Consider the following 13,832-nt stretch of genomic DNA (forward strand, 5'->3'; position numbering starts at 1 on the left):
TCTTACCTATGCCTTTAAAGAAAGCATGAAGCAGCCATCTCCCATTTCCTCTAGCAAACCACTGAGGAAGCCTGTAATATTAGGATTTTGTTCCAAAGAGGAATAAAACCTCTGTTACCAGCATAGTGGGCAACTAGCATAGCAGTGTTCATGGGTACTCCATGAATGGCCCTCACAGCCAACAAGGGTAATTCAGGCCCAAAGGTGAGATCATTGTGAGATCCACTCAGATCATGACTGACTTCTGTAGAGAGAAACCCAATCCCTGAAGCATCTCCAAGTTCACCATCTCAGCCATTCAACTAGGAACCATCTTGTGGCCAGATCACAAAATAGCTCATATCTCATTTACAACAGACTTCTGACACCTTCAGGCATCTCTGCACAATCTCAAAAATAACAATAATCAACAAATCACCCCAAACCCCTACACTGAAGCTTAAAAAAAAAAAAAAAAAAAAAAAAGCCATAATACTTTTATTAAAAAAAAAGGTAGTCTTTGGGTGGTCTATACAACAGAGATTCTGATTAATAATTGAAAAGATGCTGTCTACCCAAATGACAGACCTCTAAAGTCAGACAACTTAATAAAATCACTGGTAATCTTCATGCCACACCATCAATCAGCATCTTACAGCTTCCCCAGGTACAAACAAAATCCTGTGACATGCCTGTTTTGCTTTGGAAACAACTTGGTGTTATGAACAATATTCATTAGAAGGGTGAGTGATTCAGAGCTAAAAAATGGTGCTCCCAATATATTTCTGCTATTAATAGCATACTGATATACATTTACATAAGATTGTATCTTCCTTCTAATTATTTCCTAAGGTAGACTTCAGCTATGAAATCAAAGGAGATTTTTTTGTCTAAAACTTTGTCATGCTTATGGCCTATGAAGCCAAATTTTGTTTGGCCTGTGGAGCACTGGAAATTTTACTTTAAGGAAAACTTTATGCTCACAGACCACAAAGAAACAACAGAACTAAAGTCCAAGCATTCTCTTAAACACTTACAGTCTTTCTTTTTCTTCAACATCTGACTAATTTTATCAAAACATTCAATTATTGAAACAGTTCTACCTGTCTGAAAGCTGTTCCACCTACAGGGGACAAGCACAGACCGGCTTCCTATGGCAATGGGTGACTCTGTGTGTTCTTAAGGTGCAAATGTTAACTGGAGCTCCTCTGGCACCTAGGATATTGTACCTCCTCCCACCCTGTTAATTCCCAGGCAGTTGGTATTCCCACTGCTGCTTTCCTGTACATCTTCCCTGTACTTTCCAGTTTTAGGGAACTTGAGTCTTCAATACCTCTTTCGCACACCTCTTTTGTTTCTGGCTACCCCAATATTTCTGGGGAGAGGTAATGGCTTTGCTTCTTTGGAACTTAAGCAGTGCATCTCAGAACCCTTCATCAAGACAGCACAAAGCTGACTTCCCCATGACCATTTCTTTCCACCAGCTTCTCTACCAGTATGGTCTTTCTAAGCTTTCTTTGAGCTGTTCTGGAACATAACAATCAAAAATTTCCACCTGGCTTTCCCTCTCACCTGCCTACTCAGTATCTCTGATGTAAAAAAAAAAAAAAAAAAAAAAAAAAAAATTCACATTATGCAAGAACATAGGTATATATTTTCAGAGCACTACAGCATCGAGTGATCAAGTGTAGTTTTATTAATCTCTTAACGCTATTTAGAACATTTGACTCCTATTAATACTAGAGCACGCAGTAGGATTTAGTACTGAAACACCTACCAACATACCTAAAAATGAGCGCAGTACTACAGAAACTCCAAATTGATGGTTGGTTTCACTGCAAGTTAAATAATTATTCATCACTTAGTGAGACAGAAAGTTATATCAAACGTGAAGCACAACCAGTCACTTAGAAAAATGCAGGATTATGACATGCCCACAAAAGCTTGCCTTAAGCACACATGCTACCAAAAACCTAACTTGAAAGAGTGTTGGGGCTTCTGTTGCTACTGTTCATTTTGAGGTTTTTTTCCCTTCTAATTCTAGCTAACTCAGAGAAGTAAAGCAATGCTAGAATTAAACGGGTCTGAATTTTAAGAAGTCTTTACCTTGCCCTCATTAGCACTCACTGTTTGCCAGGAAAGTACAGCAACGACAGTGCATTGCCATCTTGAGGCTTCCTGCAGAACTGCTCAGCCCAACCAAAATACACCAACTTGTTACCAACCACAGCAGTCAGTCAGAAGTGCCAAAGCCATTATAAAACACGCATCATTAACACTGTAGTTTTTTTCTTTATTTTTGTGCCAGAGTTTCTATAGTTCCATTTTGGGACTGGATATAATTCTGAAGAGGGAAAACCCTTACAACAAAACCAAACAAATAGAGCTATTTAGCACAAATGATCCTGTCATCAAGACCACTCATCTCATAATAGCAAGAAAAATCTGAAGCTACAGCTTAATTAATAATGCAGATTTCCCAGATCCTTTGAAATTACTACACAAATTTAATTCAGCACCAAAGACTGATTCAGCTTAAAAAATTACCCCAAGTAACTACTGCATGTAATTCTATGCCAACCTAAGTACACAGTTACACATACAAACGTATCTGTATTATCTAATAACATAGGAGTGCTCATAAAGAAAACAGAATGCTTTCCAGATATAAGACATTCTGGTGTGGGTTCAAAGGGTTACAAATCACCAAAGTTCTTTCAAAGGTAGTGGCTTTGTGAATTGTCCTCGTAAGAACTTTTACAGAGATCCTGTAACTCAAACCTACACAATAATCTGGCACCCTGCTCAAATAAAACCTACAGATGTCAAATACATAAACACGCTAATGCTTCAGCTTTTTTTTTTCAGTTAATTAGTACTTCTGAAAAGATCACTTGAAAAACACATGTGTATGGATAATATCAACCTATGTTGATATTCCTACCTGAAATAGCATGGGAATCATGGGAAGGACCAAGATGAAACTGTATTGGTTGGTATAAATGTTTTTAATAGAGGTGTGAGGCAACTGATTTTGCTTGTTTGTGAGACCAATTACATCTTATGAGGCTACTTACAAAGAGCTACTGGTTTACTAAAATGGACAAATTGGTTTTTCTTCTCTTTTCCAAGCAAACTTGCCTGTTCTCAATACCCACCAACAGCCATTTGAAGCCTATCATTTTTACACCCAAGGTGAAGTTTGTTTTCCTGAGTCATCCAAAGGCCTTTAGGTGAAGAAGAAAAGCCTCTCTGGAAGTTACCTGCTTGGTTTGGAGGCTGCCAGCCCTTGGCAGAACCCAGGGGTGCTGCTGGCTTGAGGACTGCGGCAGGTGTGGTGTTGGCAGGAGCAGGTCTCACATCCATGTTGTCCTGGCAGGCAGGTACGCTCCTCACCGGAGCAGGCTGGGAAGCTTCCAGGGAATCACTGTTCAGAAATGAGAGAAAAGTAAATAAATGCCTCTTGCTAGAACAGGAGAACTTGTGAAATGGAGATGTGGAGTGACATTCCCTCACCCTACTGCAACAATGCAGCACCCACTAGTCTGTCATCACCAACAATGCTGTGGTAGTTACACACTGAAGTTGCTTTCTAAGAACTGGACATTTGAGTAAGGTCTGCCAAAAGTCAATATAGTCAACTAAGCCCCTTCACAAATTTTCATTTTAAAAGAGTTGTAAGTTTCTTTAGTCCTTAAAAAAACATGCACAATATTTTATATTGCCTCTTTAGAGTACTTTGCAGCTGCTTTTATATTTTAAGGGTTGGCAGAACTCTTTTAGCTCTTTAAAAACACACATGATGAAAACTGAACTCAATCACAATCCACAAGGAGTGCAAGTAGCCACTAATTACACCGATAGCAAGAAAATTTTTAATTTCTCTCTTGCCTTTGGGAAGCTGAAAATAAATATTTTTATTTAAAACAGTCAAAGTAGAGGAGTAATTACTAATAAAGGTCATTTGCAAAACAAATTGTACATGAAAACCAGGAAATTAACAACATTGTGAAATACAGCCACATATATATGTGAAATACCATTCCAAAACATATTTTGCACAATTTAGAAACCCATCGATAACACACTAGAAGCCTTGTATTCTTTCCTCTATTAAAGAAAAACAAATTTATAGCACATGTGCACCATGTGTATTTTCACCAGGGTCATTCCCAGAATTACAGATTGTGCCAAGTTTGTAAAGTAAAAATCCACAAGCTATTTTTACTTTACAAATGTTGCACATGCACAGTATTGCCTTGCCCGTATGACATGCAACAACTTGAACACACCATGAGGCCAAAACACAGGTTCATGACCTTGATTTTCTTTTTGTTGTCTCTAGATTTACAGGGTAAATAATTAATGCATTCAGAATCTTCTTCCAGGTAAGGGATAAAAAAGTTATTCACAGTTTGGAGAATAAATCTGAATTCTCAGTTTAATGAGTAACAGCTATGGCAATTGCAGGGTTTTGGTAACAGCAGTGGCTGTGCTGAACCAGCACTGGTGGATTTGCTGTATGCAGTGGGCACGAGCCCAGAGAAGCACAAAGTGAGACTTTGCATTCCATTATCTTCAAATGTTGAAAAGATATTTAAAGACATTCGTGTAGCTCAAATGGAGACATTGAAGATGCACATTAGACTCCTTTGAGACTCATGTTCCAAGTCTTTATTACAGGTAGATTTTGAGGCAGTGGAGATACAGGGCATAAAAGTGTTAATAATGCAGACTGAAAAAGGAACGAGAGGCAAGTACACTCTGATGTGAAGTAGCAGCAGTGGTTGACAATGACACAGTAGTTTATGATTGGCTTTCACAATGAAAAAAGTGCATGTCTGCAACTTCATTATTGAAGAACCATCCTTCTGTTCTGTTGAATATATTTGACATGCAACCCATCAAACGTATTCCAGGCCAGAGTCCCACTGCAACTTTCACAATTCCTTGTTAACACTGTTGGTGCTAAAAAAAGAAAGTTTCCTTCTTCTCCATCCAAGAGGCTCATTACTGCTTGTTAAGTAACTTTTCAAGTCTAGCACCTCTTTGCTGCCTTTGTCTGGAACATGTTAGTCATAAATAATACCAAACATCAGTCAGAAATAAGAAAATCCTGCTGACTAAGCAGCTATGTTTTACAGCAGAGGCTACTCGACAAGCAAAAATGGATTTCAGACAAACAGAAAAGGTTCCCTCCAGGGAGAAGATGGCAAGGAAGCAGACTCTGAGGGAGGGCCACAAGGCTCATTGCAATGCTGATTGGGAGCTCTACCATTGCCATTTTTGTGGTTGAACTCTAAGGCTTATGAATGACATGGCATGCCAGTTCCTGAAGCAACAGAATGTTGGAGACACTAAGGCTTTCATTTAGAAATTAGGTGAAATCCTAATGATCCCAAACTAAAAGACAATTATAAACCCAGGTACAAGCTACCTCTGATAGTTTTTTATCACCTCTGGAAGTTTATGTGCCAGGAACCTCAAGCAAGAAGCTTCCTAAGGGAAAAGCCTGAAGCCATCACTTAGACAGAGAGGATGCTACTGGCCTCAGGGCAAAATTTCTGATGATCTTGGACACCCATTGTATTGCATGTCTGATTCTTCAAAGCAAAAATTGAAGAAACTCAAGCCTGTTAATTTAACAGGCAGGCTGCTACTGCAGCTTGGCAAGTCTCTACTGTGCCGTACTGCCTACCTATGGCAGGCAGCATGAAATAATGCACCATTTTTCTGGAATTACAGCTTCCAATCAGTTGGCTGGAAGTGCACAGAAAGACAGATCCATCTTTGTCTCACTTTCAAAGATGCACTGCATGCTCAGCAGCATCTCCCTCTTAAGAGGTTCAACCTTTTAAACACTGAACTTAATATTCATGCTGCAAAGTTAATTCCTCAACACTTTACTTCACATTTTTCTACACTGAGAAACACTCAAACTCTAGTTATTGTTATCCAGCTTTACAAATACAGTGATAGATTTTCCAGAAGTGCACTTATCTTCTACAAGTGACTGCACAATGCCCACAATTAGTCCCACTACTATTTCACAACTCACTAGGGTATTGAACAGTGATCACCCAAGTTTCACCATCTAGAAAATACAGTATTTAAAGGGACAAAAAAATAATATGCCAAAATTTAAGAAAATAAATATATTATGGAAGAGAGCTCCCACCTGCTTTTCAGTGTCACCACTGGGAAGCTGGGGGAGGAACGATAAACCTTATGTATTTACCAAGCTCTGCGTAAGTACTTTCTCAGACTTCCAAGCTGACACTCATAGGTCAGCTTCAGGTCAAGAATATTTCCATGTCAGAACACTTGCAATATTATTAATGACACACCTACCTTCTGCCTCTAGCATTCACATTTTAACTCTGTTCCATAACCCTTGAACTCCTCCTTCTCCACCTGATGAATACTTACAGCAAAAATCAAAGTTTTCCAAGATAAAAACTAATGCAAACACAATGCTCATCCCTGCAAGCTAACATTTCCTGCAAGCTGTGAATGCTCTGCTTTGGGCAAGGGGTTTTAACGCTGCAAGAACCAAGGAACGGTGAAATATGAGTCTGTCAGACTCAGTCTTGTGTCCTGAAAACCCATGAGAAGTTAGATTAATAAACTATGGGAAGATTAATCAAAATAATTCTGGAAGCGTGTTGCAACGGAAACAGATTGCAAAAACAGCCCAAGAAAAATGTCTGGCAAAGAAGCAAGCCAAAGACACCTCTCTATTTTTTACATATGCTAGCTTATAGTTAACAGACATGCCTGAAATTCCATGGAGAACAGCTCCTACCACACAGTGCAGCTTTATTTTATCTAAGGAAGTGTGTGTATGGAAAACAAACAGATTTCTGGAGAGCCAGTCAGGAGGCTTGAGGGGGACACACAAGGTTCCAGTGCAAACTTTATTCAGAGCTCACAAAAGGCTCCTTAGACTTACTCTGTCTCCTGGTCAACAAAAGCACTGTGGAAACTGGGGAAAAAGAACTAGAAAAAGCAAGTAGTAATTCCTCCTCCTGCGTGGAAGTGGGTCCAAGTCACACTTGATATAAGCACAAGCACCAGTTTTTCGGAGACTAGGCTGAATGCATTTCAGAGGAACTTTAAGAAATTTGCACTGGAAAATCCTTCTGAATGTATTTAGAGGTTTTGATGCTTCTTCCTCCCTTAAAAACCCCAAACCCACAAAAAACCAACCAACCAAACCCCAAGAAAACAAAACCCAAAAAAAAAAAAAAAAAAAGAAAAAAAAAAAAAACAAAACCAGAGAAGAAAAACACATAGTCTGGAGCTATAGATGCCTAAACCTCCCTCCATCCTTCCATGGCAACTCCTATATAATGCTGTCCAGAATTTCTTCACACAAACTTTAAAGAAGCTAATAATGGAGATGCTGTTATCAGCCAAAGGAGGACCTGCTAAATAACTGAAAAGGATTTGAGCTTGCTGTCATGTAACTTCTAAGAGCACTAAAGTGATAACAAGGACTAAGTCACTTGGACTTTCCCAAACAGGTTGAAGGGATTTGGCTGGACTTTCTCCTCATGCAAGCCCAAGATATTGGTTATCCATCTGTAGAAATTATCAGTTGAGCCCAGAGCTTGGTCTGGTACATCAGTATTTTACTAATAGTTCTGTGGCTATAAATGATGGTTTAAGTAGCTTGTTAAACTAACTTGCTCTGTTGTCCAGAACAACTGTGGAAGGCACAAGTCCCCCTGTGGTGTGAGGAAATCTGCTGACAGGACAGGCAATGTAGTATCTAAGGGACAGTTTGTAAATGCTTTCTCCAGATAGCCAGAAATGCTGTGACTTGGATCTCAGGTCTCAGTTGTTTGTCATATAAACCATGTGTTATATATTATCCAGTATCAAAATACACAATAGCTGAAAAAATATTTATAGGAAACCAGAAAAAGGCAGGTATGAGAATGATGACAAAACTCCGTGAAAAAGGGAAATACAGATGGCTTTTTGCAAGGGTTTTCTGGTATAACAATAGAGAAACAGAAGACAAGAAGCACCGAGTGCTAACCTTGTCTCTACAACAAGCCCATGGTGTGTGTTTACATTTTGTCTTAACCTAACAGTGCTCCAATATCTTGCTAGAAAGAATAAAAGCAAAATAAAGTAACAGAAAAAAGGAGCAGAAAAAATCATCTGGGTGGAGGTATTTCTGCATCAAATTACAGGGAGGGAGTATGCAACCCCTCTGTAAGCAGTGCTCTATACACAGAAATAAAGCACCTTTCAGAGTAAGTATTCTCTCAGGGTTAACACCAGTGCTCATCTCACAAGGTGAGACTACAATTTTTTTAAAGAAATTGAATGTAGCATAGTATCAGGAAGATAAACCAAAATCCATGCCAAAAACAAAAGGACTGTCAACACCCATTCTTGCTAGTGTTTCCCAAAATTTCCCAGTGTTTCTGCCTTGAGATTTAATTTTAAGGCAGAGCTCTAATTCTTGGTCATGCAAGACATTAAATACATCATTTCCTGTGCTGCATATGTGTTGTCTGTTAGAAAACATGCAAGCCCCATAAACTCAAGGCCATCCCTGTTGCCATTAGGATGAAACACATAAGCTTAGTGCAAGACTGCATAGCTGTTACATACCCCAAAAAAAGCCCATTACAGAGGAGTCTGGTGGGGAAGAAAACGTGTGGATGCTCACCACCACTTCAGGCCAGTTACTAAGTCAGAAAAAGGTCAAGCACTCTGGCAGCTACCCAGTACAAAGCAGTTTAACACAGCCAGTTTTTTGGAGCAGAGTCAGTGAAATGAGAGGGATAAAAGGGAAATACTTCTGAAGGAACCTTACTGCAGAAGAGAATCAACACCCTACTTTTGTTATAGCTATAACCTTCCTGAGTTTGTCCCCAGAGATAATGCAAAGAAGCCTAAGCTACCTTGGTAAAATAGATTCATTACCTTTTCATTAAAATTATAAAAGATATAAAAGAGCCAAAAAAATCCAAATCAGTTTATTTACTTGGCTTTCTTGGTTGAGCCAAACAGAACTAGTTCTATTTGAACTAATTAGTCTACTGCATTCTGCTGTATAGTTTTCTCTTTAGTTATGGGATGTAAAATTTCAGCTCTCCTTTCTTATCAACTATTTTATTGTGGAATGAAGTGAGCTGACATTTAAAACAACTTTTAAGCATTACATTTGTTTACATATCACAGTATGTCACCAGATAGATTGTAATGCAAAGACATTTTAATACCTAGTTTCACACTCAATGGGTACATTTCTCTCAAATCTATTTTTTTTCTGACATAATTGATTAGTTTTGCTTGATCTTTGCTGAAATTCAATAACAATATGTAGTTAATGACACTACATTTATCTTCTTTTATCTCCTTTTCCTATATGTTTCTCAAGCCATAAAGCTAAGGCTGTGGTCCTTTATTCAACAGGACAAGACAGCACAAAGCTTAATTTCTTTGGCTCCATCTACTAGTAACCTCTCCTTCCTTACCAGTGCAGCAGCTCAGGACTGTTGATATGGATGGTAACATGGAAACCACAAATCATTACCCTAATTTGTTGTATGCTGTCTTCAGGACAATGCCAGTTATTCCTGGAAAAATCCTTTTTACAATGCAGTTTTATGCAGAGTGTTCTCAGACTAACTATACTGCTGAATCATGTGTCCCAAATTTTAGGTCATATCCTGTTTGGAATGTCCTTAACAGCCTGGAAATCATCTGCTTCCTTTATCACCTTTTGCTACAGCCTTGTGGCAGTAACCTGAATAACCGGGATATCCTGCCTATTGCAACGACTTAAGAGAAAATTCACTTTTCCCAAGTTTAAAGGTTACCTTTAAAACACCCTAAAAATCCATGGATGTTTATTTCAAGCCATTCAACCTCAATCTTACTATATCAAATACTGATACAGTCTTTTGGGCAGGCTTATATGATCTTTGTACTCCTAGTGTACCTTCTGGCTCCCTGGCACATCTCTCTCCAGCTCTGTCAGTTGGAAGAGAAAAAACAGATTAAGCCCCTCCATAACTGAACTTCAGCTGTGGAAGAATGAAACCAGTTCTCTGTTGTTTCCTGCCTTTTCCAACACTCAGCCCCATGTACTTGTAATGGACAGCAACTGAATGGAGACACTCTGGGAATCCCAATACTAAATGCATCTCCAAAAAGAAATCTTTAACACAGTGAGCAAACAGTGGACAAACAGAAAGCCAGTTACAGATTCGGGAAGGAGAAAGTTTCCATTAATGTAATAATCTACTTTCACTTGCCAAAAACAATGCACATTAATGAGTGAAGGAAAGAAACAAGAGAATTTTTTTCACTCTACTAAAGTATCACCAAACAAACACCACAGTTAAAGAATAAAGTCCTGCTGATGGCATGGCTTGGGCTTTACCTGTAATGCACAGACAGGTATCAGAACTCCTCAAGAAGTTTTCTCTTTCAATGCATACATAAAAGTTTCCTAGTAAGATCATTCAGTGGCAAAAATGAAATTGGTATTTTAAGTTGTATTATATCACCACAATTCTGTTAATGTTCCTTTTTTATCTTTTTCAAGTGGATATGCTACAAATGATAAATTTTGATACAAATAAAGGTGATTTCTGTCTTATAAACTACTATTTCCCCTTCCTGAGGTTAGGGCTACTTTAACCTTCTCTAGAGACTGAGGTCACCTTGGAAGCCATGAAATAGAAGAAAAAGAACTAATAGTTGTTACTCAACACAAGTTTCTACATCAAGTGGATCTCAGCTCTACTTATCTCTAGAAGGGCCTTATCTCTAGAAGGGTCTAACTCTGTAAAAATATAAATAGGTACAATAAAACTCACAGATTATTTCTTCCTTAGCACAATTTAATACACACTACCCTGTAAAATAACCAAGCAGACTCCTGAAGTCATAAAAGCAGCTTTCTGCTGAAGCAGGCGTTAACATCGCTGTGGTCAGGAAAGGAGAACAAACAGTCCTGTGCACTGAACAGAATCAGCGCTGGAACAAAGGGCCTAGACAGCAAATAATTTTTAAAACAGTCACTTGCTGGCCTGCATGCCAGTTATTTGATTTTATACATTCAAAGTGAGCTTCAAAAAAATAAGTTAACGTGACGCTTAGTTGCTCAAGGAACTGTGGAAAATAATTCACCCACAGAGAAGTTTCAAGCCAGGATCTCTTGTTTCTTCTTCAGCTGCCTCTGTAGAGTGACACTGCCTCCCCTCAGAGGCTCAGGACATAGCACAAGCACCACCGTGCATATTAGAGGACACTTGAAGCCAGTGAGGAGACGAAACCTCTGCTTTAGTGTGGTGGACTTGCACAAACACCATCAGCAGGCCCAGAGTGCACACATTAGTCCAGGTGTGCAAAGAGCTGAGACCAGCAGGGTTTGGAGCAGGTGACCTCATGTCAAAGACCAGGACAGGCACAAGCATGCAGACAACAGAAATGTGCTTTGAAGGAGTAGCCAGTTCCCTGCTAGTCCTAAGTGCCAACCACACACTACACCTGGACAATACCTCTTGCTCTTTGGCAACTCCAGAGCACTTGTGGACTTCCTGGAGGGTGCAGTGGCCGGCAGAGGAGGCTTTGCGACAGGCGTGATGAGCAGGGCATCCAGCAGTGAGCAGTAGGCACTAGGTTCGTAGAGTCTAGCAAGTGTGTAAAAAGACCCCATTATCAAATGAGGTGACCACACAAAGTTCAGGATGGCTGGGACCACTGACAACCCAAAATCCCTTATGAAAAGCCTATCTGGAGAAATTGAACACAGGAAAACTGATGCAGGAATTATGTCTAAACAAGCAGCCCACAAAGTGGAGGCTGCACAATTCAGGGGAGGCACAAGACAACCCACTAAGGTGTGAGAAGCATATTTCTCATGTGTTTTTACCATCAATAAAGTAAAATAAAAAGTAACGAGAAAACTTTTTTATATTTTTTATTTTTCTGATTTTGTGTATGCTTTCTAATGCACATAATTTATCTGCACCTTAGAACATCTATGTAATTTAGAAATACAAAGATATGGGTATTATTACCTATTAAAAAGTATTTTACTGATAGGAATGGATGATTGAAAAACTTACCAAAGTTTTATAAAGGCTCTAAGCAAGCCTTTATAAAAAGCAAAGCAGTAAAGATTTAGACGGAACTCAGCAAGCTATTGTTTTCAAGAATCAAAAAGTTCCTCAAAGTTACAGATTATTCTTTGTCACTCATGTAACACAAGTGTTATTTACAGTTAACTTACTAACTGAACTGTAAAACAGGTATCATGAGGAACAAAATGGTAGAATTACTCACCAAGGTTCAGAGCAGCTAAGCTATAAATAGGGCATGGGAGCTATGGACACATTCTAATGACTTGCCCACTATTGTGACAGAACCGACTGATTTCACAACCCTGCCAAGGACCAATTATTCTTGTGTGAACTGGAACCTCCTTAAACCAACCTATAAAACTTTCCTTTTGAAGCTGATGTCTACCTGGCCCGGACAGCAATAGCAGCAGACACTGCAGCAGCAGCCATGCTCTTAATTTTTGATCTCTGCTCAAAAGAAGAAAGAGCTGGAGGAGGAGAGGGTCCAAGGATCGGCAGATTTCCCGAAGGATCTTCCAGCATTACTTTTGCAGCGCAGAAGCTTTGAGACAATGCAGGAGAAAACAGAGAAAGTAGGAAAAATTTACAGAGACACAGTACAACACCAAACCACATTAACCACTGGAGAGTTGTGGAAGTTTCCAGCTCACAGAGACATCAGGCAGTGTGTGAGAGACTTGAATACTAATATAGAGAACAGCAATTTTGATTTCACCCACAAATAAAACTATTCCCTCATCAAGAGAGCATTTAGCATCTATCAGCCTTTAAATTCCTCATCATAGACTCTGCCTGGCATGCCTGGGTCATTCCCACGGAACCAGGGCCCATAACTCTCCACATGGATCCATGTAAGTCTCCATGGTGTAGACAGAATTAGCCCTGAAGATCATTTATCTTGTCCTCTTTTTCATAATAAACAGTAAAGTTAGAAAACTGGAATATTTAATGATATAACTTCCACAGGCCCACTTTTAGCAAACCTTACCAAATTCAGTGTGTAAACCCCTTTTAATTTTCTCAACTTATTTTACAGGTGGAAATGAATTTGAACAGACAAAAAAAAAGTGAAAAAACCAGACTGACTCCAAAATAACTCCTACCATTTCTAACTCCTACAATTTCTAACCTGTAGTTTGTGTTCTTATTTCAGTATTTCAAGATTATCCACCAAATTGCTGTGTGTTTTTAAAAATAACTACAAAGAGGGACAAAACACTCTAAATACCTACAGAACTAGATACCATTTCCCAGATTTAAATGAAAAAACACTGCATTTTGCTTACACCTAACAGTCTGTTGTAGATGCGTCCTAAAAGATTCAGCTTTTGTGTCTTACAGATGATTTAGACTGAAAGTTTGAGATTTTATTGAAAGAATTTGTTTTGCAAGTAGGCAGAGATCCTTCATTCCTACTCAAAAGCAGCAAGAGAAGAGGCGTCATTAACCAAACACTTATTTCACCTCTGGCAGTACTACTAAAGCTCATTTAATTTTTTTTTCCTAGATCCATCCTTATCCATAAACAAACAAAACAGGTATGGTTTTTTCAGGTATCCTGTAGTATTTTTTACTGAGGGAAGCACTTTACCTGTTGATAAAGACTGGATGTTCCATCACTACACAAGTTAAAGCTTGTATTCTTCTCCAAAAACTTTAGACTACTGGACAATTTAAAAACACACATTTTGTAACAAGGGTGACTATATTCTCATGTCACCAACTTCTGCCAAC

The 13,832-nt window shown here is 38.9% G+C and overlaps 1 protein-coding gene across 4 annotated transcripts in view; it reads right to left on the bottom strand.

The window, feature by feature from the left end:
- The window catches only part of PDLIM5 (PDZ and LIM domain 5), a 137,278-nt gene that overhangs the window by 24,382 nt on the left and 99,064 nt on the right, over positions 1-13,832 (bottom strand). For 3 of the 4 annotated variants that reach the window (XM_085579069.1, XM_077782963.2, XM_077782964.2), the window contains exon 9: positions 3,243-3,406. In XM_085579069.1, coding sequence (XP_085435195.1) covers positions 3,243-3,406 — 164 coding nt within the window. Of the gene's footprint in view, positions 1-3,242; positions 3,407-11,513; positions 11,646-12,483; positions 12,644-13,427; positions 13,511-13,832 lie in introns of all 4 variants that reach the window. The other variant, XM_085579070.1, reaches the window with a different exon arrangement.

Source organism: Lonchura striata, chromosome 4, assembly GCF_050655825.1.
Source record: "Lonchura striata isolate lonStrDom1 chromosome 4, ASM5065582v1, whole genome shotgun sequence".
Taxonomy (NCBI): domain Eukaryota; kingdom Metazoa; phylum Chordata; class Aves; order Passeriformes; family Estrildidae; genus Lonchura; species Lonchura striata.